General features: G+C 60.2%; 1 protein-coding gene across 1 annotated transcript; it reads left to right on the forward strand.

Annotated features, from left to right (window-relative positions):
* Window positions 1-27,748, forward strand: EPPK1 (epiplakin 1). The gene is given in 5 exon segments (XM_068397229.1): window positions 1-13,155; window positions 13,157-13,177; window positions 13,179-13,842; window positions 24,750-26,878; window positions 26,942-27,748. Coding segments are annotated over 5 exon segments (16,776 nt in total).

Below are 27,748 nucleotides of genomic sequence, written 5' to 3' on the forward strand. Positions count from 1 at the left end.
ATGGAGAGCAAGCCAGCAGTGAATGGCCATGCTGGCCCCATGTCTCACCAGGGAGACACGCCGGGAGCAAACCACCTGTGCCAGGACACGTTGCCTGGCAAACAGAAGAAAGCAGCTGGCAGGGATGTGGTGGTGATGGATGCTCCCAGTGAGCCCTCGGAGGCAGCTGGCAGCATTGCTGGGGTGTATGTAGAGGCTTCAAAGAAGATAATGAGCTTTTATGATGCCACCAGAGAGCATCTTCTGAGCTTGGATCCGGCACTGTGTCTTCTCGAGGCCCAGGCAGCCACGGGCTCCGTCACTGACCCAGTGAAGAACAGGCACGTCTCTGTAGCGGAGGCCGTGCAGCTGGGGCTGGTGGGGCTGGAGCTGAAGGAGAGGCTGCTCTCTGCAGAGAGAGCTGCCACCGGCTTCGTGGACCCCTACACAGAAGAGAAAATCCCCCTCTACCAGGCGATCCAGAAGGAGCTGGTCGGGAGGGAGCAGGGTGCTCGGCTGCTGGAGGCCCAGGTTGCGACCGGAGGCGTCATGGACCCAGCCACAGGCTGCCGGCTCCCCGCAGACGTTGCCTGTGAGAGGGGATATTTAGATGAAGAGATGAGACAGCTCCTCTCCGACCCCAGCAATGAGGACAGCAAAGGCTTCCTCAACCCCAGCACGATGGAGAGGGTCACTTACACGGAGCTTATCAAGAGGTGTGTGGTTGATCCGGCCTCAGGCCTGCTCCTCTTGCCCCTGCAAGTCACGTTCGCGGGGCTGGGAGGGAGGGTGAGCAGCAGGGATCTGCTGGACTCCGGCATCATCAGCCCTGACGTGTTCAGAGCTCTTGAGGAGGGAAGAGTTTCTGCCCAGGAGGTAGCGGAGAACGACGCCGTTCAGCAGTTCCTGCACGGGACGAGGAGCGTGGCGGGTGTTGTCCTGCCTTCTGGTGAGCGGAAAAGCCTTTACCAGGCACTGAGAGAGCATCTCCTCGTGCCTGGTGCTGCCCTGATGCTCCTGCAAGTCCAGGCCTCCACCGGCAGCCTGACAGACCCCATAAAGAACAAAAGCTACTCAGTGGATGAGGCTGTCAGGGTCGGTCTTATCGGCCCGGAGCTTCATGAGAAACTGTCTTCAGCTGAGAGGACCATCACTGGATACAGGGACCCCTACACTGGAGAAATGCTCTCTCTGTTCCAAGCCATCAGGAAGGGCTTTATCCCCAGGGATCACGGCATTTGCCTTCTGGAGGCTCAGATGGCCACAGGGGGTATCATTGCTCCGGGCAGGCACCTCCGTGTCCCCACAGAGACAGCTTGCAAGTGGGGGTACCTGGATGAGACCACAAGACAGCTCCTCTCCAGCCCTACTGATGACATGAAAGGGTTCTTTGACCCCATCTCCAAGGAGAAGCTGATCTACGCAGACCTGCTCAAGCGCTGCGTCACTGATCCCAACACGGGGCTCCTGCTGCTGCCGCTTGGTGGAGACAGCAGAGAAGGTTCTGAGGGAACCCACCTCTTCATTGACCACAGGACCCAAACGACTCTGGAAAACACACAGGTACCCATTGCTTTAGGTAAATTCAAGGGAAAGTCGGTGTCTCTCTGGAAGCTCCTCTTCTCAGACCACATCCAGAGCGAGCAGAGAGCCGCTCTCACCCAGCAGTACCTTGCAGGAACGCTCTCTACGCAAGAACTGGGCAAGGCCGTCAGCGCTACCATCGAGGAAATGGCTTCCACTGCTAATGTCACCTTTGAAGGACTGAGGGACCGGGTGACAGCTGACCAGCTCCTGAGCTCGGAAATCATCAACAAAGATTTATTTAAGAAGCTGAAGGAGGGAGAAACCTCAGCCAAAGAAGTTGTCGGCATGGACACGGTCAAGAAGTACCTGCAAGGGACAGGTAGCATTGGTGGGCTCCTACTTCCTGACTCGCAGGAGAAGATCAGCATCTACCAGGCAAAGCGGAAAGGACTTTTAAGGCCAGGAACGTCACTGATCCTCCTGGAGGCCCAGGCTGCTACTGGATTTATCATTGACCCAGCTGCCAACAAAAGGTATTCTGTGGATGAGGCGCTACGAGCGAACGTCATTGGCCCAGATGTTTATGACAAGCTACTGGCTGCAGAGAAATCAGTCACTGGCTACAGAGATCCTTACTCAGGGAACAAGATCTCCCTCTTCCAGGCCATGAAGAAGGAGCTCATCGTCAGGGACCACGGCATCCGCCTGCTCGAGGCCCAGATCGCCACCGGCGGCATCATCGACCCCGTCAACAGCCACCGCATCCCCGTGGAGGTGGCCTACAAGCGGGGCTACTTTGACAAGAAGATGAATGTAATCCTTTCTGATCCCAGTGATGACACCAAGGGCTTCTTCGACCCCAACACCCACGAGAACCTCACCTACCTGCAGCTGAAGGAGAAGTGCATCGCAGAGCCATCCACCGGGCTCTGCCTCCTTCCTCTGAACAGCAGGAAGCGCCAGTTCATCGATGAGGCCACCAGACGCGTGTTCAGGAGCTCCTGGCTGCCGGTCAGGTTTGGGCGGTTACGGGGGGAGAAGGTCTCTGTGTGGGATCTGCTGAACTCCGAGTACTTCAGCGAGGGGAGGCGCCGAGAGATATTCAACCACTACCAGCTGAGGAAGCTCACCCTGGAGCAAATCCGAGTCATGTTAGAGGAGGAAATGAAAAAATGGGCCCCCATCAAGTTCCCAGCCCTGAGAGGCAGCGTCAGCGCTTACCACCTGATGCAAACGGGTGTCATTGACAAGGTCCTGTTTGAGAAGGTGTTGGAGGGATCCATCACGCCGGAGGAAGTCCTGCAGATGGACTCTGTCAGAAAGTACCTCTATGGCTCCGGCAGCATCGGGGGGATTGTACTCCAGCCATCAAACCAGAGGATAAGCATTTACGAGGCCATGAAGAAAAACATCATGGTACCAGGAGTAGCCCTCCCACTGCTAGAGGCCCAGGCTGCCACAGGCTTCATCATCGACCCAGTGAACAACCAGAAACTCTGTGTGGATGATGCCGTCAAGGAGGGAGTCATTGGGCCAGAAGTCCATGAGAAGCTGCAGCATGCAGAAGGGGCTGTAACAGGCTACAAAGATCCTTTCACAGGCAAGAAGATCCCGCTCTTCCAGGCGATGAAGAAGGGCCTGATTGCTGACAAACAGGCCATGCAGTTGATGGAGGTGCAGATGGCCACAGGAGGCATCATTGACCCAACATGTGGCCACTACATCCCCGTAGAATCTGCCCAGAAGAGAGGGTGCCTGGATGAGGACACAAGCAAGGCCCTTTCCAAGCCCACTGACAACAACAGAGCCTTCTGCGCCCCAGACAGCAAAGAGACCATGACCTACGCCGAGCTGATCGAGCGCTGCCAGAAGGACGAGACCTCCGGCTTCCACTTGCTGCCTCTGCCACAGACAGCTGCTCCTGCCTACACCGACGGAGAAATCCAGCGGATTTTTAAGGAAACTGTGGTGAAGAAAAAAGGGGTGTCCCTCTGGGAGCTGATCCACTCCGGGTATTTCACCGAGGAGCAGAGGAGTGACTTCGTGGAGGGGTTCCGGTCTGAGGAAATGTCGCTGCAGCAGCTGGTCGCTCTGGTGCTCAGGCTGGTTGGGGAGATGGAGATGAAAGCCCGCACCCACATCACCCTGGAAGGCTTGCGGGGCAGTGTCCCTGCGGTCTGGCTGCTGGACGCTGGCATCATCACTGAGAAGACGTTTGAAGAACTGGCTCAGGGCATAAGAACTCCCGAGGAAGTGGCTGCGATGGAGAGTGTGAAGAGGTACCTGCAGGGCACGGGCAACATCGCCGGGGTATTCATAGAGGCATCCAAAAAGAAGATGAGCTTTTATGAAGCCATGAAAAACAATCTCCTCCTCCCTGGGGCTGCTCTGAGGCTGCTGGAAGCTCAGGCAGCCACAGGATACCTGACTGACCCAGCAACAAACCAGAAACTCAGCGTGAGGGCTGCTGTGAAGGCAGCCGTTGTTGGTGAAGAGCTCACCGAGAAGCTCCTTCTAGCTGAGAGGGCAGTGACCGGCTACACAGACCCCTACACGGGGAGCTCCATCTCACTGTGCCAAGCGCTCAGGAAAGAGCTGGTTCCCCTGGGAGATGCTATTCCCTTGCTAGAGGCCCAGCTGGCCACAGGAGGGGTCATTGATCCCGTTCACCACCATCACCTTCCACTCCAGGCTGCACTCAAGTACGGCTTCTACGATGAGGACCTGAACCAAACCCTCTCTCAGCTGAATGACAGCACCAAAATCTTTTTTGACCCAAACACAAAGGAGAACGTGACCTACCAGCAGCTGAAGGACCGGTGCTTCCAGGAGGCTGAGTCGGGTCTCTGGCTCCTTCCTCTCTCAGAGAACGCGATGTTCTGCGTGGATGAACAGACCATGGAGGTGCTGAAATCTGTGACCGTTTGTGTCAACATAGGGCGGTTCAAAGGACAGACGGTGTCAGTCTGGGACCTTCTCAGCTCCGAATACCTCTCAGACAGCAAGAGAAGAGAGCTGGTGCAGAAGTACAAAGATGAGAACACTGAAGTGCTGCATGAAATCGTAACAATTGTCACCACCATCATCACAGAGACTGAGGCACAAGGCAAGAAGTTTGCATTCAAGGGCCTGCGGAAAAGAGTATCTGCCAGTGACCTCTTCCAGTCTCAACTGATAGACAAAAAAACCCTCGATGAGCTGAACCAGGGGAAGAAAACAGTCAAAGAAGTCACTGAAATGGACTCTGTCCGCAGGTACCTGGAGGGCAGCAATTTCATAGCGGGGGTCCTCATACAGCCAAGCAATGAGAAGATGAGCATCTACCAGGCCATGAGGAAGGGCATCCTGAGGCCAGGGACAGCGCTGGTGCTGCTGGAGGCACAGGCTGCCACCGGCTACATCATTGACCCAGAGAAAAACCAGAAGTTTTCAGTGGAGGAAGCGTTAACTGCAGGTCTGATTGGAGGGGAGATCTTTGAAAAGCTCCTCTGTGCAGAAAGAGCTGTGACAGGCTACACCGACCCCTACACAAAAGCCCCGATGTCCCTGTTTGAAGCTATGAACCAAGGACTGATTGTGAAGAGCCACGGCATCCGCCTGCTCGAGGCCCAGATCGCCACCGGCGGCATCATCGACCCCGTGCACAGCCACCGCATCCCCGTGGAGGTGGCCTACCAGCGTGGATACTTCGACCAGGAGATGAACCAGATCCTCTCCGACCCCAGCGATGACACCAAGGGCTTCTTCGACCCCAACACCCACGAGAACCTCACCTACATGCAGCTCCTGGAGAGATGTGTCCAAGATTCGGAGACTGGGTTGCACATGCTACAAGTTGTCCAGGAAGGAGGAAAGTACTTCTACATCGATGAGTTTACGAAACAGGTTTTGCGCTCAAAGCCCCTTGAAGTGAAAGTTGGAAAGTTTAAGGATCAAACAGTTTCCACCTGGGAAATTCTCTGCTCTCATTACGTCTCCGAGCAGAGAAGGAAAGAACTCGTGATGCAGTACAAATGCAAAACCCTCACGCTGGAAGATCTTACAGCCCTCATCCTCAAAATAATTGAGGACACAGAGCAAAGAGCAGAAGCCCTCAAGGTTAAAGGACTCCGGGGGGATGTGTCGATATCAGAATTGTTCAACTCTGAGATCATTGACAAGAAAACTCTCGATCAGCTACAGGATGGGAGCCTCTCGCTTGACAGCCTCGCAAAGAGTGACACCATCAAAAGGTACCTGCATGGCACTGGATGCATCGCTGGGGTTCTACTCCCGTCGAGGAAAGAGAAGATGAGCATCTACCAGGCCCTGAAGAAGGGCCTCCTCACAGAGCAATGTGCACTGGGGCTGCTGGAGGCACAGGCTGCCACTGGTTACCTCATCGACCCACTGGAAAATAGGCACCTCTCTGTGGATGAGGCCGTCTCGGCCGGGCTGGTGGGCACCGAGCTGCACGAGAAGCTCTTGTCGGCAGAGAAAGCTGTGACAGGATACACAGATCCTCACGCAGGAGACAAAATATCCCTCTTCCAGGCCGTAAAGCAAAAGATAACAGTCAGGGACCACGGCATTCGCCTGCTCGAGGCCCAGCTCGCCACCGGTGGCATCATCGACCCTGTGCATGGCCACCGCGTCCCCGTGGAGGTGGCCTACCGGCGCGGCTACTTGGATGATGATACGTTTCTCCTACTTTCTGATCCAGATCATGGTAGCAAAGGTTTTATAGATCCAAACACTCATGAGAAGATCAGTTACAGTCAGCTCCTGCAGAGATGTTCCAAAGACAGAGATACGGGATTGCACCTGCTGCAGGTCATGGAACAAAAAGATCACTACTTCTACATCGATGAGCAAACCAAAAATGCACTATTATCTACAAAGGTACAAGTGCCTGTTGGAAAATACAAAGGACAGGTACTATCGCTGTGGGAACTTCTCTGTTCTGAGTACATCACGGAAGAGAAGAGGAAAGAACTGGTGAAAAAATATAAAGAGGAATCCCATCGCATTCTCCAAGGGATCATTGATACCATATTAAATATCATTAAAGAAAAAGAAGAGGACAGAACTGACGTCTGGTTCCAAGGACTCAGGCAACAAATAACAGCATCAGAACTCCTCAGTGCGCAGATCATTACAGAAGAAACGATGGAAAAGCTCCATGAAGGAAAAGAGACGGCACAAGAAATAGCACAAATGGATACTGTGAGAAGATACCTTGAGGGAACGGGAAGCATCGCTGGCGTGCTAGTGCCCTCCAAGGCCGACCCCACCAAGATGGAGAAGATGAGCATCTACCAGGCCATGTGGAAGGGCATCCTGAGACCAGGGACAGCACTGGTGCTGCTGGAGGCGCAGGCTGCCACCGGCTTCATCATTGACCCGCTCACCAACCAGAAGCTCTCCGTGGACGAGGCCGTCTCGGCCGGGCTGGTGGGCAGCGAGCTACAAAAAAAACTTCTTTGTGCAGAGAGAGCCGTGACGGGCTACACCCACCCGTACACAGGACAAAAGATGTCCCTCTTCCAGGCCATGACGAAGGAGCTCATCGTCAAGGAGCACGGCATCCGCCTGCTCGAGGCCCAGATCGCCACCGGCGGCATCATCGACCCCGTGCACAGCCACCGCCTGCCCGTGGAGGTGGCCTACCGGCGCGGCTACTTCGACCACGAGATGAACCGCATCCTCTCCGACCCCACCGACGACACCAAGGGCTTCTTCGACCCCAACACCCACGAGAACCTCACCTACATGCAGCTCCTGCGCCGCTGCGTGCCCGACGCGGACACGGGGCTGCTCATGCTGCAGCTGATGGACAAGGGCTCCGTGCTCTACCAGCTGACCGAGGACGCCCGCAAAGCCCTGCAGGCCGCCCGCACCACCGTCAGCGCGGGGCTCTTCCAGGGCCAGAGCGTCACCGTCTGGGAGCTCCTCTTCTCCCGCTACGTCCCCGACCACCGGCGCCAGGACCTGCTGCGCAAGTACAAGGCAGGGACGCTCACCATCTCGGAGATGATCGCCCTCCTCACCGCCATCATCAGCGAGGCTGAGGGCCAGACCCACAGCACTGCCCTGGCCCACGAGCCGACACAGAGGGAGGCCCCGCCGCCGGCTCACAATGGCGAGGCCGCGGGCTCCCAGCAGGAGCAGGAGACGGAGCTGGAGCGGTCCCTCAAGTCCCACACCGTCCAGGTCTCGGCGGGCAGCTTCCAGGGCAGGAAGGTCTCCCTGTGGGAGCTCCTCTTCTCCACCTACGTGTCCGAGGCCAAGAGGCACGAGCTGCTGGGGAAGGTGCGGGCCGGGAGCCTGGCGCTGGACGAGCTGGCGAGGCTCCTCACCGTCCTCATCGAGGAGGCCGTGGAGCGCAGCAGCACCGTGAAATTCACAGGCCTCAGGAGGCAGGTGACCGCCTCGGACCTGCTGGACTCGGGCATCATCGACAAGGACACGCTGGCCGACCTGGTGCAGGGCTCCAAGACGGTGGAGGAGGTGACGCAAATGGCCTCCGTCAAGCGCTACCTGGACGGCACGGGCTGCATCGCCGGCGTGCTGGTGCCCTCCAAGGCCGACCCCGCCAAGATGGAGAAGATGAGCATCTACCAGGCCATGTGGAAGGGCATCCTGAGGCAGGGCACCGCCCTGGTGCTGCTGGAGGCGCAGGCTGCCACCGGCTTCCTCGTTGACCCACTCACCAACCAGAAGCTCTCCGTGGATGAGGCCGTCTCGGCCGGGCTGGTGGGCAGCGAGCTGCACGAGAAGCTGCTGTCGGCCGAGAGGGCCGTGACGGGCTACACCGACCCCTACACCGGTGACCGGGTCTCCCTCTTCCAGGCCATGAAGAAGGAGCTCATCGTCAAGGAGCACGGCATCCGCCTGCTCGAGGCCCAGATCGCCACCGGCGGCATCATCGACCCCGTGCACAGCCACCGCCTGCCCGTGGAGGTGGCCTACCGGCGCGGCTACTTCGACCACGAGATGAACCGCATCCTCTCCGACCCCACCGACGACACCAAGGGCTTCTTCGACCCCAACACCCACGAGAACCTCACCTACATGCAGCTCCTGCGCCGCTGCGTGCCCGACGCAGACACGGGGCTGCTCATGCTGCAGCTGATGGACAAGGGCTCCGTGCTCTACCAGCTGACCGAGGACGCCCGCAAAGCCCTGCAGGCCGCCCGCACCACCGTCAGCGCGGGGCTCTTCCAGGGCCAGAGCGTCACCGTCTGGGAGCTCCTCTTCTCCCGCTACGTCCCCGACCACCGGCGCCAGGACCTCCTGCGCAGGTACAAGACGGGGACGCTCACCATCTCGGAGATGATCGCCCTCCTCACTGCCATCATCAGCGAGGCTGAGGGCCAGACCCACGGCGCCGCCCTGGCCCACGAGCCGACGCAGAGGGAGGCCCCGGCTCCAGCTCACAATGGCGAGGCCGCGGGATCCCGGCAGGAGCGGGAGCCGCAGCAGGAGCTGGAGCGGTCCCTCAAGTCCCACACCATCCAGGTCTCTGTGGGTGGCTTCCACGGCAGGAAGGTCTCCCTGTGGGAGCTCCTCTTCTCCACCTACGTGTCCGAGGCCAAGAGGCACGAGCTGCTGGGGAAGGTGCGGGACAGGAGCCTGGCGCTGGACGAGCTGGCGAGGCTCCTCACCGTCCTCATCGAGGAGGCCGTGGAGCGCAGCAGCAACGTGAAGTTCACAGGCCTCAGGAGGCAGGTGACCGCCTCGGACCTGGCGGACTCGGGCATCATCGACAAGGACACGCTGGCCGACCTGGTGCAGGGCTCCAAGACGGTGGAGGAGGTGACGCAAATGGCCTCCGTCAAGCGCTACCTGGACGGCACGGGCTGCATCGCCGGCGTGCTGGTGCCCTCCAAGGCCGACCCCGCCAAGATGGAGAAGATGAGCATCTACCAGGCCATGTGGAAGGGCATCCTGAGGCAGGGCACCGCCCTGGTGCTGCTGGAGGCGCAGGCTGCCACCGGCTTCCTCGTTGACCCGCTCACCAACCAGAAGCTCTCCGTGGACGAGGCCGTCTCGGCCGGGCTGGTGGGCAGCGAGCTGCACGAGAAGCTGCTGTCAGCCGAGAGGGCCGTGACGGGCTACACCGACCCCTACACCGGCGACCGGGTCTCCCTCTTCCAGGCCATGAAGAAGGAGCTCATCGTCAGGGACCACGGCATCCGCCTGCTCGAGGCCCAGATCGCCACCGGCGGCATCATCGACCCCGTGCACAGCCACCGCCTGCCCGTGGAGGTGGCCTACCGGCGCGGCTACTTCGACCACGAGATGAACCGCATCCTCTCCGACCCCACCGACGACACCAAGGGCTTCTTCGACCCCAACACCCACGAGAACCTCACCTACATGCAGCTCCTGCGCCGCTGCGTGCCCGACGCAGACACGGGGCTGCTCATGCTGCAGCTGATGGACAAGGGCTCCGTGCTCTACCAGCTGACCGAGGACGCCCGCAAAGCCCTGCAGGCCGCCCGCACCACCGTCAGCGCGGGGCTCTTCCAGGGCCAGAGCGTCACCGTCTGGGAGCTCCTCTTCTCCCGCTACGTCCCCGACCACCGGCGCCAGGACCTGCTGCGCAGGTACAAGGCGGGGACACTCACCATCTCGGAGATGATCGCCCTCCTCACCGCCATCATCAGTGAGGCTGAGGGCCAGACCCACGGCGCTGCCCTGGCCCACGATCCGACGCAGCGGGAGGCCCCGGCGCCAGCTCACAATGGCGAGGCCGCGGGATCCCGGCAGGAGCGGGAGCCGCAGCAGGAGCTGGAGCGGTCCCTCAAGTCCCACACCGTCCAGGTCTCTGTGGGTGGCTTCCACGGCAGGAAGGTCTCCCTGTGGGAGCTCCTCTTCTCCACCTACGTGTCCGAGGCCAGGAGGCACGAGCTGCTGGGGAAGGTGCGGGACAGGAGCCTGGCGCTGGACGAGCTGGCGAGGCTCCTCACCGTCCTCATCGAGGAGGCCGTGGAGCGCAGCAGCACCGTGAAATTCACAGGCCTCAGGAGGCAGGTGACCGCCTCGGACCTGGCGGACTCGGGCATCATCGACAAGGACACGCTGGCCGACCTGGTGCAGGGCTCCAAGACGGTGGAGGAGGTGACGCAAATGGCCTCCGTCAAGCGCTACCTGGACGGCACGGGCTGCATCGCCGGCGTGCTGGTGCCCTCCAAGGCCGACCCCGCCAAGATGGAGAAGATGAGCATCTACCAGGCCATGTGGAAGGGCATCCTGAGGCAGGGCACCGCCCTGGTGCTGCTGGAGGCGCAGGCTGCCACCGGCTTCCTCGTTGACCCGCTCACCAACCAGAAGCTCTCCGTGGATGAGGCCGTCTCGGCGGGGCTGGTGGGCAGCGAGCTGCACGAGAAGCTGCTGTCGGCCGAGCGGGCCGTGACGGGCTACACCGACCCCTACACCGGCGACCGGGTCTCCCTCTTCCAGGCCATGAAGAAGGAGCTCATTGTCAGGGACCACGGCATCCGCCTGCTCGAGGCCCAGATCGCCACCGGCGGCATCATCGACCCCGTGCACAGCCACCGCCTGCCCGTGGAGGTGGCCTACCGGCGCGGCTACTTCGACCACGAGATGAACCGCATCCTCTCCGACCCCACCGACGACACCAAGGGCTTCTTCGACCCCAACACCCACGAGAACCTCACCTACATGCAGCTCCTGCGCCGCTGCGTGCCCGACGCGGACACGGGGCTGCTCATGCTGCAGCTGATGGACAAGGGCTCCGTGCTCTACCAGCTGACCGAGGATGCCCGCAAAGCCCTGCAGGCCGCCCGCACCACCGTCAGCGCGGGGCTCTTCCAGGGCCAGAGCGTCACCGTCTGGGAGCTCCTCTTCTCCCGCTACGTCCCCGACCACCGGCGCCAGGACCTGCTGCGCAAGTACAAGGCGGGGACGCTCACCATCTCGGAGATGATCGCCCTCCTCACTGCCATCATCAGCGAGGCTGAGAGCCAGACCCACGGCGCTGTCCTGGCCCACGAGCCGACGCAGCAGGAGGCCCCGCCACCGGCTCACAATGGCGAGGCCGCGGGATCCCGGCAGGAGCAGGAGACGGAGCTGGAGCGGTCCCTCAAGTCCCACACCGTCCAGGTCTCTGCAGGTGGCTTCCACGGCAGGAAGGTCTCCCTGTGGGAGCTCCTCTTCTCCACCTACGTATCCGAGGCCAAGAGGCACGAGCTGCTGGGGAAGGTGCGGGCCGGGAGCCTGGCGCTGGGCGAGCTGGCGAGGCTCCTCACCGTCCTCATCGAGGAGGCCGTGGAGCGCAGCAGCAACGTGAAATTCACAGGCCTCAGGAGGCAGGTGACCGCCTCGGACCTGCTGGACTCGGGCATCATCGACAAGGACACGCTGGCCGACCTGGTGCAGGGCTCCAAGACGGTGGAGGAGGTGACGCAAATGGCCTCCGTCAAGCGCTACCTGGACGGCACGGGCTGCATCGCCGGCGTGCTGGTGCCCTCCAAGGCCGACCCCGCCAAGATGGAGAAGATGAGCATCTACCAGGCCATGTGGAAGGGCATCCTGAGGCAGGGCACCGCCCTGGTGCTGCTGGAGGCGCAGGCTGCCACCGGCTTCCTCGTTGACCCGCTCACCAACCAGAAGCTCTCCGTGGACGAGGCCGTCTCGGCCGGGCTGGTGGGCAGCGAGCTGCACGAGAAGCTGCTGTCGGCCGAGCGGGCCGTGACGGGCTACACCGACCCCAACACCGGCGACCAGGTCTCCCTCTTCCAGGCCATGAAGAAGGAGCTCATCGTCAAGGAGCACGGCATCCGCCTGCTCGAGGCCCAGATCGCCACCGGCGGCATCATCGACCCCGTGCACAGCCACCGCCTGCCCGTGGAGGTGGCCTACCGGCGCGGCTACTTCGACCACGAGATGAACCGCATCCTCTCCGACCCCAGCGACGACACCAAGGGCTTCTTCGACCCCAACACCCACGAGAACCTCACCTACATGCAGCTCCTGCGCCGCTGCGTGCCCGACGCGGACACGGGGCTGCTCATGCTCCAGCTGATGGACAAGGGCTCCGTGCTCTACCAGCTGACCGAGGACGCCCGCAAAGCCCTGCAGGCCGCCCGCACCACCGTCAGCGCGGGGCTCTTCCAGGGCCAGAGCGTCACCGTCTGGGAGCTCCTCTTCTCCCGCTACGTCCCCGACCACCGGCGCCAGGACCTCCTGCGCAAGTACAAGGCGGGGACGCTCACCATCTCGGAGATGATCGCCCTCCTCACCGCCATCATCAGCGAGGCTGAGGGCCAGACCCACGGCGCTGCCCTGGCCCACAAGCCGATGCAGCAGGAGGCCCCGCCGCCGGCTCACAATGGCGAGGCCGTGGGCTCCGGGCAGGAGCGGGAGCCGCAGCAGGAGCTGGAGCAGGAGCTGGAGCGGTCCCTCAAGTCCCACACCGTCCAGGTCTTGGCGGGTGGCTTCCACGGCAGGAAGGTCTCCCTGTGGGAGCTCCTCTTCTCCACCTACGTATCCGAGGCCAAGAGGCACGAGCTGCTGGGGAAGGTGCGGGACAGGGAGCCTGGCGCTAGGACGAGCTGGCGAGGCTCCTCACCGTCCTCATCGAGGAGGCCGTGGAGAGGCAGCAGCAACGTGAAGTTCACAGGCCTCAGGAGGCAGGTGACCGGCCTCGGACCTGGCGGACTCAGGGCATCATCGACAAGGACACGCTGGCCGATCTGGTGCAGGGCTCCAAGACGGTGGAGGAGGTGACGCAAATGGCCTCCGTCAAGCGCTACCTGGATGGCACGGGCTGCATCGCCGGCGTGCTGGTGCCCTCCAAGGCCGACCCCGCCAAGATGGAGAAGATGAGCATCTACCAGGCCATGTGGAAGGGCATCCTGAGGCAGGGCACCGCCCTGGTGCTGCTGGAGGCGCAGGCTGCCACCGGCTTCCTCGTTGACCCGCTCACCAACCAGAAGCTCTCCGTGGACGAGGCCGTCTCGGCCGGGCTGGTGGGCAGCGAGCTGCACGAGAAGCTGCTGTCGGCCGAGCGGGCCGTGACGGGCTACACCGACCCCTACACCGGCGACCGGGTCTCCCTCTTCCAGGCCATGAAGAAGGAGCTCATCGTCAGGGACCACGGCATCCGCCTGCTCGAGGCCCAGATCGCCACCGGCGGCATCATCGACCCCGTGCACAGCCACCGCCTGCCCGTGGAGGTGGCCTACCGGCGCGGCTACTTCGACCACGAGATGAACCGCATCCTCTCCGACCCCACCGACGACACCAAGGGCTTCTTCGACCCCAACACCCACGAGAACCTCACCTACATGCAGCTCCTGCGCCGCTGCGTGCCCGACCCGGACACTGGTCTTTATTTCCTCAATGTTTTATAATATCATTGTAAATCCTTTTGCATTTTTTTCTTTCATGTTACAGCAGTTAACAATTTAGCTATTGTGAATATTTCTTTTGCTGTTGGTATTTTTCTTTTTTTTTTAATTCTTATTTTAAAAAATTCTAATTCTGTTGTGTGGATTACGTACAGACTCAGCCTACAGTGGTTTGGCCTCTCACTGGTATGTACACCCAATTTACTCACATGCTGTGCTTTCCATCCTCCAGTTCTCCAGCTCTCCATGGGATCATAGAATCATAGAATTGTTAAGGTTGGAAAAGACCTAAAAGATCACTAAGTCCAACCATTGACCCAATGCCACCACACCCGCTAAACCATGTCCCTCAGCACCACATCTAGACGTTTTTTGAACACCTCCAGGGATGGTGGCTCCACCACCTCCCTGGCAGCCTGTTCCAATGCCTAATGACTCCTTCAGTGAAGAAATTCTTCCTAAAATCCAGCCTGAACCTCCCCTGGCAAAACTTGAGGCCATGAAGGAGTTTTTCCTCATATTCAGATGGAACTTCCCATGTTCCAGTTTGTGCCCGTTGCCCCTTGTCCTGTCGCTGGGCACCACTGAGAAGAGTCTGGCCCCATCCCCTTGACACCCCCCTGAGGTATCTGTGAGCATTGATAAGATCCCCCTCAGTCTGCTCTTCTCCAGCTGAACAGCCCCAGCTCCCTCAGCCTCTCCTCGCAGCAGAGATGCTCCAGCCCTTGGACCATCTCCGTACCCTCCGCTGGACTCTCTCCAGTAGCTCCTGGTCTCTCTTGAACTGGGGGGCCCAGAACTGCCCACAGTTGCTCCAGGTGTGGCCTCACCAGGGCCGTGTAGAGGGGCAGGAGAACCTCCCTCGACCTGCTGCCCACACTCTTCCTCACGCACCCCAGGACACCATTGGCCTTCCTGGCCCCAAGGGCACATTGTTGGCTCGTGGGGAACGTGGTGTCCCCCAGAACCCCCAGGTCCTTCTCCGCAGAGCTGCTCTCCAGCAGGGGCCATTGTCAGAGAGCTTAGAGTCGGGTCAAAGTCACAAAGACACCAAGGGAGAAGCCTGGCCCAAAACGCCAGCTCCAGGGCAAGGGGAGGCGAGCGGACAGACAGACGGGGCGGTGGCTGGGTGCGCCGAGACCGGGCTGGTGGATCGTGTCGTCTGCGTCAGGAGGAAGGGCAGAGCCTGGGCGGGGATGTGCGAAGGGCATGAAAACATAAGTGCCCTGGGCAAGGCAAGCAGGGAACCAGTGTTTGGTGTTTCCCATAAGAACTACAGAATCCCAGAATCAATCAGGTTGGAAGAGCCCTCTGGGCTCATCGAGTCCAACCCTTGCCCTGACACCACCATGGCAACTAGACCAGGGCACTAAGTGCCATGTCCAGGCTTTTCTTAAACCCCTCCAGAGATGGTGACTCCACCACCTCCCTGGGCAGCCCCTTCCAATGGCTAATGACCCTTGCTGAGAAGAAATGCTTCCTCATGGCCAACCTGACCCTCCCCTGGCCAAGCTTGAGGCTGTGTCCTCTTGTCCTGTCGCTGGTTGCCTGGGAGAAGAGGCCGACTCCCACTGCGCTACAACCTCCCTTCAGGTAGTTGTAGACTGCACTAAGGTCACCTCTGAGCCTCCTCTTCTCCAGGCTAAACACCCCCAGCTCCCTCAGCCGTTCCTCGCAGGTCAGACCCTCCAGACCCTTCCCCAGCTTGGTCGCCCTCCTCTGCACTCGCTCCAACACCTCAACATCTCTCTTGAAGTGCGGGGCCCAGAACTGGACACAGGATTCAAGGTGCGGCCTCACCAGTGCCGAGTACAGAGGGATGATCCCTTCCCTAGATCTAGGCCTTGGGGAAGCGGCAGGAGAGGTTTCTGCGCGCAGCAGACGGCTGAGCTGCGGCGCTGGCTGCTGGGACGACACGAGGCAAAGGCTGCAAATGCCCAAAGGAAAGAAACGGCACGAGCAAGCGAGCCCTCTCCTCGGGGAGGGGGTCAGGGGACCCGTGCTGGGAGCGGGGCTGTTCAGCACATGCAGAAGCGTCTGGGAGGTGCTGTGAGCCGGGAGGAGCAGATGGTGTTCGATTATTCAGCTCTGCAAATAAAAGCGCCAGCTGCAAAACCGGCAGGGAGAGCAGGCAAGGCAGAGCGACCGGAATGAAACCAGCAGATTGTGTTCAAGGCAGGTGAAAGGGACACGCGGGGAGGAGCAATCCTGGTGTCCACACACGGCTTGGAGCTGGGACTGGTCAGCAGCAGGAACCGTAACGGATCGTTTGACGCGTGCTCACAGCAGCCGGAATAAATCACCCGTCAGGGTTAGCAAGGGAGCGCGCCCGTGCCGGGGTAACACAGGAGCTGAGCGCATCCAGAGGCACCACGTAACGCCCCGAGAGCAGAGCGGGCTCCCCGGGGGGGCTGCAACCAGGACCTCAGCGGTGGCCCAGCTCTGGTGGCCAGTGGGACCTGGGTGGCGCAAGGCAGCGTGGAAGGAGAGCACCGGCTCCTCTGAGGGTGTCTGCTCAAAGGAGCCACCAACGAGAACACCCAGGGACAAACCCAGCCGACAAGTGATATGGGAGGCGGTGATGGGACCAAACCCAGCCAGCTGCACCGGTTGGCCGGGGTGTGTGGGGTGAGAGGATGCTTATTTTTTTCTGTGGAGATTATAAGGAAACAGGGAGGCAAACACAGAGACACAAAACCTGCCCAATTAGTGTTAACGAAGAAAATAACCAGAAACAAACACGAGCCAGCAAAGTCCCCCCAGCAGCTGGGTGTGCATGTCCCCCCCCGCTCCACACCCGCTGTTGGAGGTCCATGGAGGTGGACACGGAGCTGTTGGAGCGAGTCCAGAGGAGGCCACGGAGATGCTCCGAGGGCTGGAGCCCCTCTGCTCTGGAGACAGGCTGAGAGAGCTGGGGCTGTTCAGCCTGGAGAAGAGAAGGCTCTGGGGAGACCTTCTAGCACCTTCCAGTGCCTGAAGGGGCTACAGGAAAGCGGGAGAGGGGCTTTTGACAAGGGCCTGGAGTGACAGGATGAGGGGGAACGGTTTTAAACTGCAAGAGGGGAGATTGAGATGAGATGTGAGGAAGCAATTCTTTGGTGTGAGGGTGGTGAGAGCCTGGCCCAGGCTGCCCAGAGAAGCTGTGGCTTGGCAGTGCAGGACCACCCTGGCTTGGCTGGTGTCACGGAGGTTCACCAGAACAACTCCACACAGATAAGAAACTCAAACAGACCTGACTTCCCAACTGAAACCAAACAGCCAAAACCAGCAAATAGGGACAACCAAACCAACCCTGCGATGACATTTAACGAGGTGTGGGTTCGTTAGATGAGTCAGGGATGTTGTTACTGCCCAACATACCCAAGAATGATGCTCTAAAGTGTGCACACACTCCCTCACAGATGGAAATCTCTCACCCAAGGGCACCCAGGCGACAGGATCACTCACCCAAAGGGAAAAGGGCTGAGGGCTCACTCAAGGCTCTATCCAGAAGGGAAAATCACTCACCAAGAAGGAGGTGAGGGCACTCAGTCCCAGGGTAGTTTCCTTGGGTGGGTTCCCTTCACAGACCCACTGCTGTGAGGAGAACCACTGCAAGGGTCCCATTTATACCCTGACCCAATCTGAACTGTGCCCATATATGGTCATGGTCCAGAACCTTCTCTGGGCCGAGGCGCCCCATTGGCTGGGAGCCTGCCTGGTCCAGAACCTTCTCTGGGCTGAGGCGCCCCATTGGCTGGGACCCTGCCTGGTGATCAGGGGGTCCCACTTTTCCTGCTCTCCCCACTGGGGCGGGGGGTGTGCACCTGCCAAGCAGCACGTGCCACCCTAAGGGCGCCAGCTCCCTGTCCCCTGCACGGAGGGGTGCCCTGACCACCCGCGTGGAAGCTGCCCATGCTGACCCCATGCCACGGTCTGTGGGGGCTGTTCTCGCCCCCTCCCCACCTTCCTCGAGCTCACAGCTCCTGCACCTTCACTGGCCAAAGCCAACAAGCCCTCGAGCAGCCCTGGGGGTGGGTCTGTAACCTCGATAGCCCCAACCCACAGCCCCAACAGTGCCCATGGGCACGTTCGAGGGTCAGCTGCTGGCAAAGCCAAAGGGGGCAAGCATGAGAACTGAAGGCCCTGCTGACGGCGTAGAGGGACAGACCCACCTCCCTCCCTGCCCGCAGCCAAAGGCGGACCTGCCGGGGCGCCCTGGGCACCTTCTGAGGGAGGGGTGCAGTCAGACCACCCTGTGCCCCAGCTCTGCACGGCACAGCGAGCCCCGTGTCCCAGAGCACCTCCTGGACGTCCAGGCTCCTGGCAGAGGAACATCTGCTTTTGCTTCATGCCCAGCCCCGGTGGGCGCGTTTCAGGGGTGCTCGGCCGAGCACTGTGAGTGGCAGCGATCAGCACGGCCTCTGCGAGTCCCCAAGGGCTCAGCAGGAGGGAGCACACATGGGCTCAGGCAGCCCCGAACCAGAGCAGAGCTGTTACGAGGGGCCCGTCCACCAGGCGATGGTCTCTGGAGCAGGATTGTCCCCTTGCTGCTCTCCGCAGGCTGTTCTGCCAGCGACCACCATCCATCATCTGTGTCTGGGGCACGGGGAGGAGTGGGGGGGACATCGCTCTGCATGGTGCCCCAAGGTCAGCTTGGGCTGCGGCGTGTCGAGGGTCCCTGTCCCTGCCGGAGCAGGAGCTGGCCCTGTGCCACCTCGGGGGAAGCCAGGAGCGTGGCGGGGGGACCTGGGCCATCCATCAGCACGCACCCTTCCCCTCGCTGGGCCCAGGAGCTGTGGAGGGAAGCTGGAAGCCAAACAATCAGCAAGTTCCTGGGAAAGGGCGTCAGGGAGCAGCTGCTGCCGTGGTGCAGCCCTGGCACAAGCCCAGCACCCCCGGCTCGTCACCCTCCCTGCCGCGGGCCAGGTCGCCCGAAGCACAGGGACAGCCTCGCCCATCCCCGTTTCCCAGGAATCACGTGTCGGGGTAGAAGATGCTCGAGAGCTGCTTTCCCACAGAGATCAGTTGTGCAATCACGTATCTCCCAGCCAGAACAAAAAGGATTTTTGTCCTCTCTGTTTGTCCGTGGTTACCTGCCCGTGCCCGTCCCCCAGGTGCTGGGCTTGGCCGGGTCCTTGTGAGTTTGAAGGAGGACATTTTTGTTGTTCTTTCCTCCAAAAGCATGTCGCGTTGCTCGGCGCATCTGGGCGAGAGCAGGCAGAGCAGCAGGAGGCACCTGCAGCCGAGGTGAAGCTCCCCCTCGGGTCCAGCCCCGCCGTCTCACACGCTCGGCAGGTCCCCGTAGGCTCCACGCCTGCCAGGAGCACCCGCGCGGCGCATGGGCAGGGCCACGCTCCGGGAATCCCAGCGCACGAGCTCCACACCGTGGGTCACATCGGGTGGAGGTGCTGGCTGCTGGTGGCTTTCTCTAGTTAATATCACAGGATCATCAGGTTGGAAGAGCCCTCTGGGCTCATCGAGTCCAACCATCGCCCTGACACCACCATGGCAACTAGACCAGGGCACTAAGTGCCATGGCCAGGCTTTCCTTAAACCCCTCCAGAGATGGTGACTCCACCACCTCCCTGGGCAGCCCCTTCCAATGGCTAATGACCTTTGCTGAGAAGAAATGCTTCCTCATGTCTAACCTGAACCTCCCCTGGCCAAGCTTGAGGCTGTGTCCTCTTGTCTTAGTGCTAGTTGCCAGGATCTCTCCCAGCTAAACAACAACCTGTTCTATCACCCCAGACCCCTCCCCAGCTGAGAAAGGGAATTGGGAAAAGGAGGGAGACTCCTGAGTCAAAATTTAAACAGATTTAATAAAAGAAACCCAATATCAATACTAATACAAAAGACACAAAGTTATACTTAGCTCACAGAGTGGTGGCAAGTTCCTCCTGGGATCACAACCATTGAGAGGAGATGGAAAAACAGAGGGAGGGGATAAGAGAGCAGAGCCAAGAGCCCCCTCCCCACCAGCTTCCCCATTTCTAGTGCCCCTGAGGTCAATGTCCCAGCACACACCTGGGCCAGCCTGGGGCAGCTGCCCTGGGTTTAACTGCTCATGGCCTTGATCACCAGCCACAGCTGGGCACACACTGAGACAGCGTGGGGCAGAAAAGGGATTCTGTACATTTTATTCCCCAAAACCAGGACACTGGAGGTGTGCTTGTGGGCACCCTTCTTCATCGGCCCTTCTCGGGGGGTGGCAGAGCAGCGGGTGAGCCCCAGGACCGTGCAGGGCCAGGTTGTCCTGTGCTAGTGGGCTCAGTCCCCCTTGGTGATGTTCGGGGCTGGTTCACTGCAGGCGATGTTTGTATGCGGCACAGGTCACCCGGGCTGCCCCTGGCAGAGCAGGTCCGTGCGGCCGGTGGTTGCTTTGCGGACACGTCCTGCGGCAGGCGTGTGCGGGCGGTCAGAGGAGTCACGCTCCGGCGAGCGTCCTGCTGTGCTCTCCACAGCTGTAACAGGACCTGGGCTCCAGCTCGGCGGAGGCATCACTGTGGGGGGATAAACCACAGCCTGGCTGACCAACGCGGGGTAACGCACCGTCCAGGGGAGCCACCAGCACCCCAGAGGTGTCCAGATGAGCTGGGCCAGCTCCAGGCCATGGTCCAGCGTCACCAGTCCAGCCCTGAGGAGCGCGGTGCTCGGCCAGGGTAACCAGCCAACGTAACACAGGTGGAAAATAGATGTCAGGCAAGGAAGGGCTTCTGAGGAGGGAGCAAAGACAGCAGAAGCGGGTCCCGTGTCCCCCCACACCCATGTGAGCAGAGGGGCCTCCTGCCCAGGTGCGTTCCCCAGAGCCAAACCCACTCAGTGAGTCAGAGGGAAAATGCCTCCATGTGCTGATCATCCAGTCGGGCCGGCGCCCACGCGGGCAGGAATGTGCACCCGCAGCAGGACACCGGGGCGGGCAGCAGCTCCTGCGCAGGGGCACCGGGCCACGCGCACCCACGCAGGGCACGGCACCGCGGCACACGCCAGCGCGCACGGCCGCGTCTGGGCGGCTGCACATGCAGGCTGCACAGGCACATATATACAAATATACATACACAGGGGCTCTCCCTTGCACACACACACACAGTCACACGTGCACACTCACGTGGAGTCACCCCCACGCAGAGCCACACGAGAGCACATGCAGTCACACACACGCAGGGGCACACAGAATCCCAGCCTGGTTGGGGTTGGAAGGGGCCTCTGGAGATCATCCAGCCCAACCCCTGCCCAAGCAGGGTCACCCAGAGCACGTTGCACAGGGTCGTGTCCAGGCGGGTTTGAATATCTCCAGAGAAGGAGACTCCCCCCCTCCCTGGGCAGCCTGTGCCAGGGCTCTCGCACCCTCAAAGTCAAGAAGTTCCTCCTCATGTTCAGATGGAACTTCCCATGTTTCAGCTTGTGCCCGTTGCCCCTTGTCCTGGCGCTTGGCACCACTGAGAAGAGTCTGGCCCCATCCCCTTGACACCCCCCTGAGGTATCTGTGAGCATTGATAAGATCCCCCCTCAGTCTGCTCTTCTCCAGCTGAACAGCCCCAGCTCCCTCAGCCTCTCCTCGCAGCAGAGATGCTCCAGCCCTCGGACCATCTCCGTACCCTCCGCTGGACTCTCTCCAGTAGCTCCTGGTCTGTCTTGAACTGGGGGGCCCAGAACTGCCCACAGTTACTCCAGGTGTGGCCTCACCAGGGCAGAGCAGAGGGGCAGGAGAACCTCCCACAGGTGGGAGCACACACGCAGTTACCCATGCCCTCAGCCACAGCACCACGGCACGTTCACAGCCACACCAACGATTGCACACCAGAACAATCCAACCAAATCCACCCTGGTCCTGGAAGCGGGCTCCGGGCGAGCTGTTCACCAGAGCCGTGGCCGCGGTCCGATGGGACGTGGCCCATCCCCATGTCTCGCACCAGGGCCAGTCACAGTGTCGCAGCCCCTTTCACCCCACATGGGCTGCTGGGGATGCCATGACACTGTCCTGCGGTGGTGGGATGTCTGTGCCTCAGCCGTGTCCTGTGTGCCAGCACAGGGCAGGGCCACCGTGTCATCCCCAGGGGCGGGGAAGGGGAGGATTTAAATTGGGCTCTTGCCTCTGCTGCTCATCCTGACTGAGAGGCGGCGGGAGGAGGAGGAGGAGGACCAGAGCCTGTGGGGAGCCAGCCGCCCTGGATACGTGTCCAGCAGGTAGGACAGAGGCACCGGGGCCACCACGCAGCCCCGCTGCATCACAGCACCCCCTGTGCAGATCCCTGCAAGGGATGCAAGGACCTCGCCTCTACCCCAAAACCTCGTGTTGGAGGGCGGCTCCGAGGCCCGGGGGCTGGTGGGCAGGAGGTCTCCAGGCAGGACTCGGTCCTTTCCAAGGGACAAAGTGATGGAGCAGCACTGGGGCTGGATGGAGCTGCTGCTTTGTGTCCTCAACGCTTCAGCTGGGCAGGTCGGGGCACTGGGGTATGGAAGGGAAGGAACCGGAGCTGTGGGACCTGCCTGAGCCTGCAGGCATCCGAGCCCGGAGGTGGCCGACCCACGCAGTGGGTCTCGGTTGGGGGCTGGCTGTGGGGTGAGCACTGGGCTGGGGGGGCCGGCGCAATGTCACCCCTTGGGGTGCAGGCAGGGCTTGGGACCACGGCACCGCCAGGCCACCCCTGCCCACCCTGGCTGGAAACCGCTTCCACTGGGGCCTCTTGGGCTGGGCTGCTGTGACAGCTCGACAGGACGGCCAGCTCCTGCCCCGGGAGCGGCGTGTGCAGCCCAGCCCCAGCATCAATCGGCAGCTCTGATTAGAGACCAGCTAATGACAGCTTGCAGCTGGGCAGTGTCTCTCCAGCACAGGGTGTTCACACGACATCCAAGCCCTACAGAGGTGTCGCCTGCTCCGGGGTGTGACACAGCACAGCGCTTTGTCCGGGACCCGGTGCCACCCCAGCAGGCAGCACAACCAGCCCGTCACCCCCCGGGAGGCTTCGGCTGCGCCGGGCAGGGGAGGGCAGGGAAGCTGCTGGCTGGGGCTGGAGCCACGAGTGGGCCAGAGCTGCCGGCCCAGAAGAGCCCGAAGCCATGGGCTGCCCAGAGAGGCAGGGGCTGGTCTGGGACTGACAGGTTACACCTCTCCGAGATCCATCTACACAAGCATCAATCCAATATTTAAATGGATCGAAAGCCATGACTCAGAGACTTCTAGACCAGTTAGGTAAACAGTCAGAGAACTAAGCTGCGGCCCTGATAGTGAGCTAAACGTATAATTAACGTCAGTCACTGCAGTTTATGGGAGATGGGTGTTCCCCAAGAGGTGTTTTGGGTTTCATTCTGCTGTTTTTACAAGCCAGTGGCCTCCATGTTGTGGATGCTGAAGGTTTACTGGGCTTCCAGAAGAGGCCAGGTGACCACACAGGAGACATCCCTCGAGGGTTACTGCACAGACCTGACAGCGTCCAGCTCACGGGACCCACGGAGCTGAAAACAGCCAGAGGTTGACACAGAGACCTGGGAAATATGACACACATCACCCTGCTCTCCATCCTGCCCTGCTGTCCACTCATGGCTCGGGATGGGAACATGACCCTGGGCTACGCAGACCCCTGGCCTGGCTCGGCACGGCTGCGCCGATGTCTGCTCGAGAGCACGGCTCCTTCCTCCAAAACACTCCAGACAGCACAGCCAGCACCTTGGCTGAGGGTGCTGCAAGTTTATGGGTGCTGCACGTCTATGGGTGCGGGGCCGAGGGCACCCGCTGGGCTGACTGTGACTGGTCACACGAATTGCAATGTAGGTGCCTGAATGGGAGAGCCCACGGCCAGCAGCCACCCGCAGCAGGCTCCTGAGGTGCCTGCTCGGAGTCCCTCACTACTGTCCAATTGTCATTTGTGTGTGTATAGAACTTTATCTACCGCTTTACCCACACCCCAATTAGCTAATAACAAAGCCCGGCCGTTCATGACCTCCTGCGGCGCAGGAGCTAGAAGCTCCCCGTGACAATCCTTTCCCTCAAAGTGTGATTAAATCACAGGCCCTGTTGCCACAGGGTGCTGCAGAGGCTGACACCAGAGCTGGACCTGCGGGCTTGACCGCAGAGGTCCACGGAGGTCCTGTGGTGGCTGTGGGCAGCGGCCCAGGGCAAGCCCAGCTGAGGATGTCTGGAGGGCTGCGTGCCAGAGGGCTTGGCCAGAGGAGCATCTCTCTTCACTGTCCCCTGGAGTATCTGGAGAGAGCGCCTTGGCCCTGCTGCAGGGAGAGCACGCAGTCAGACAAACCCTCCCATTGACTCTGCCCTTGTTCCCCAGTTGCTGGAACTGGTTAGAATGGTCCCTGGGATGGAGTCTGGCACCAGCCAACCAGCCCTCCCATGGACAATGCCCATGCACGGTTCAGAAGTCAGCATGGGCCAGGACCAGTGCCAGCGCGCCTGCGGCAGCAGACCCCAGCTTTGGAGGACAGGAGAGCCAGGCTGTCCCTGCCACCCTGCTCGGTGCTGGCTGTGTCCCACCACACTCGCAGCCTACCCAGGACCAGCATGAAGCCCTGCATCATGTTGGTCTAAGTGGACAAGAGCAGAAGATGACCTGCAGCCCTAGCCAGCACCTCTCTGCAGCTGGGCAGTCGCTGGTGGCAGTCATATCAGGTAGTCACTGCTGTTTCTTGGCATGACCTGTGCTTGTCAGATGACCACCAGCTAAATCTGCCAGTCCCAGGGCAGCACTACTGAGGGAACAGGGAGGTGACAGTGGCCCTGCTTCCCGCTGGCACCCTGCGGCATCAGCCCAAAAGCGAGCAGTGGCTGTGTCACCCAGGAACAGAAGATGTGGGCTTTGCCACCACATCCAGGGAGATGGCTTTCCTCACACACACCATGAAACCTGCACAAGAACCTGTGTCTTACCGAGTCTTTTCTTTCTCTCTCCTCAGAGAAACACGGTGCCCCACAGCAGCAGGACTGCTCCCCAGAGACAGAGCAGAAGATGAGTGGGCCCCCTCAGAACAACAAGTCAAGCGACACGGGAAGCGACCTGAGTGCAGGCGGACACAAAGAGATGGGTGGGGGCGGGAGCAACTTCATAGCTGGAGTCTTCATCCAGGCCATGAATAAGAAGATGAGTATCTACGACGCCATGGTGAGGGGGCTCCTGACACCAGGTACGGCCCTGGTGCTGCTGGAGGCACAGGCTGCTTCGGGGTTCCTCACCGACCCCGTGAGGAACGAGAAGCTGTCAGTGAAAGAGGCGCTGACGGCAGGACTCATAGGCAGAGACTTCTACGAGAAGCTGCTGTCGGCAGAGGGAGCGGTGGCAGGGTACACCGAGCCCTACACGGGACACAAGATCTCCCTCTTCCAGGCCATGAAGAAAGACTTCATCGTCAAGGAGCACGCCACCCGCCTGCTCGAGGCCCAGATCGCCACCGGCGGCATCATCGACCCCGTGCACGGCCACCGCGTCCCCGTGGAGGTGGCCTACAAGCGGGGCTACTTCGACCAGGAGATGTGCCAGTTTCTTTCTAACGCCAAGAATCAAACGAGAAGTTGCTTTGACCCCAACACGCATGAAAACCTCACTTATACACAGCTGCTCCGCCGCTGCGTGCCCGACGCGGACACGGGGCTGCTCATGCTCCACGTGATGGACAAGGGCTCCGTGCTCCACCAGCTGAACAAGGACGCCCGCAAAGCCCTGCAGGCCGCCCGCACCACCGTCAGCACGGGGCTCTTCCAGGGCCAGAGCATCACTGTCTGGGAGCTCCTCTTCTCCCGCTACGTCCCCGACCACCAGAGAGAGGAGCTGCTGCGGAAATACAAGGCGGGGACAGTGACCATCTCGGAGATGATCGCCCTCCTCACCGCCATCATCACCGGCACAGAAATGGAAAATGAGGATCTGAGCTCATCCACGGTTACACCCAACACCGAGGCGGGAGCATCACAACCAGTTCAGGACACGCACTCCCAGGAGCAACAGTTGAGAAAGTCCTTGAAGTCTGCAACCATCTGTGTCACTGCTGGTGAGTTCCAGGGGCAGAACATTTCCTTGTTGGATCTGCTCTTTTCCAAATACGTCCCTCAAGGGCGGCGGCAGGAGCTGCTGGAGTTGTACAGAGCAGGGATACTGACCACAGAACAGGTGGCTGCTGTGGTCACCACCATCATAAACAGAAGAGAAGCTGCAAATGCCGTGCTCACGGCAAATGCCAGAAGTCCACACAAGGCAGTGACAGGGGCAGAGGAAAATGGAGATGATCTTTCAGCACAAGGTGCACAACTAGATAACATCTTGAAGTCTACCACCATTGAAGTACCAGCTGGTGAGTTGCAGGGGAGGCAGGTCTCTGTGTGGGACCTGCTCTTCTCCCACTACATTCCTGAGGAGAAAAGGCAAGAACTTCTGGAGCTGTACCGTGAAAGGGTATTAACTCTGGAGCAGATGATAACTGTTGTCACCACTCTCATTAAGAAAAAAGAGTCTACAAGCAGGAAATTCCTAATTGCAGTCAAGACTCCTGACAAGGACACTGTGTCAGTGGCAGGGGAGAAGGATGCCAACTCCCCCAAAGAAGAACCATGGGAAACAACCTTGAAAACCACACTCGTTGACGTGGAGGTTGGGGAGTTTCAAGGCCACAAAGTCTCTGTGTGGGACCTGCTCCACTCCAAGTATATCCCCGAGGAGAACAGAAAGGAGCTGCTGGAGCTGTACCAGGCGGGAGAGTTGACCCTTGAGCAGGTGAAAACCGTTGTCAGCATGATTGTAACCAAGGCAGAAGCAGCAAGCGCAGAGCAATCCACAAATGCGAGTAGTCCAGGAGCAGAGTCGACAGTTGCAGAAGCTGAGCACGCCCACGTGCAGGAGGACAGGACGTGGGAAGAGACCCTGAAGTCCACCACGGTCGATGTGTCAGTGGATGGGTTCCAGGGGAGGCAGGTCTCTGTGTGGGACCTGCTCTTCTCCGACTACATCCCTGAGGAGAAAAGGCAGGAGCTCCTGGAGCTGTACCGTGTGGGGACATTGGCCTTGGAGCAGTTAATAATTGTTGTCACCACTCTCATTAAGAAAAAAGAATCTACAAGCAGGAAATTCCTAATTGCAGTCAAGACTCCTGCCAAGGACACTGCGTCAGCAGCAGAGGAGAAGGATGCCGACTCCCCCAAAGAAGAACCATGGGAAACAACCTTGAAAACCACACTCGTTGACATGGAGGTTGGGGAATTTCGGGGCCACAAGGTCTCTGTGTGGGACCTGCTCCACTCCAAGTATATCCCCCAGGAGAACAGAAAGGAGCTGCTGGAGCTGTACCAGGCGGGAGAGTTGACCCTTGAGCAGGTGAAAACCGTTGTCAGCACGATTGTAACCAAGGCAGAAGCAGCAAGCGCAGAGCAATCCACAAAGGTGAGTAGTCCAGGAGCAGAGTCGACAGTTGCAGAAGCTGAGCACACCCACGTGCAGGAGGACAGGACGTGGGAAGAGACCCTGAAGTCCACCACGGTTGAGGTGTCAGTGGACGGGTTCCAGGGGAGGCAGGTCTCTGTGTGGGACCTGCTCTTCTCCGACTACATCCCTGAGGAGAGAAGGCAGGAGCTCCTGGAGCTGTACCGTGCGGGGACACTCACCATTGAGGAACTCGTCAGCACCACCAGCAGTATGGTGACAGATGGCAAAGAAAGGCACCTTGCCACCCTTCCCCAGCAGACAGTGGATCTCCTCCAGTCCGAGGGCTCCTACATCACTTTTGGCCAGTTCCAGGAGCGGAGGGTGTCAGTGTGGGAGCTCCTCTCCACCAAGCAAGTCTCCGAGTACAAACGAGAGGCACATCTCGACACGTACGGCACGGGAGGGCTGACCGTGAACAAGATCACCATCACCACCACCGTCATCACCGGCCCACCGCGCCAGAAGCGGCTTCACCAGGACCACTAG

Source organism: Nyctibius grandis, chromosome 3 (genome assembly GCF_013368605.1).
Source record: "Nyctibius grandis isolate bNycGra1 chromosome 3, bNycGra1.pri, whole genome shotgun sequence".
Classification (NCBI taxonomy): Eukaryota; Metazoa; Chordata; class Aves; order Nyctibiiformes; family Nyctibiidae; genus Nyctibius; species Nyctibius grandis.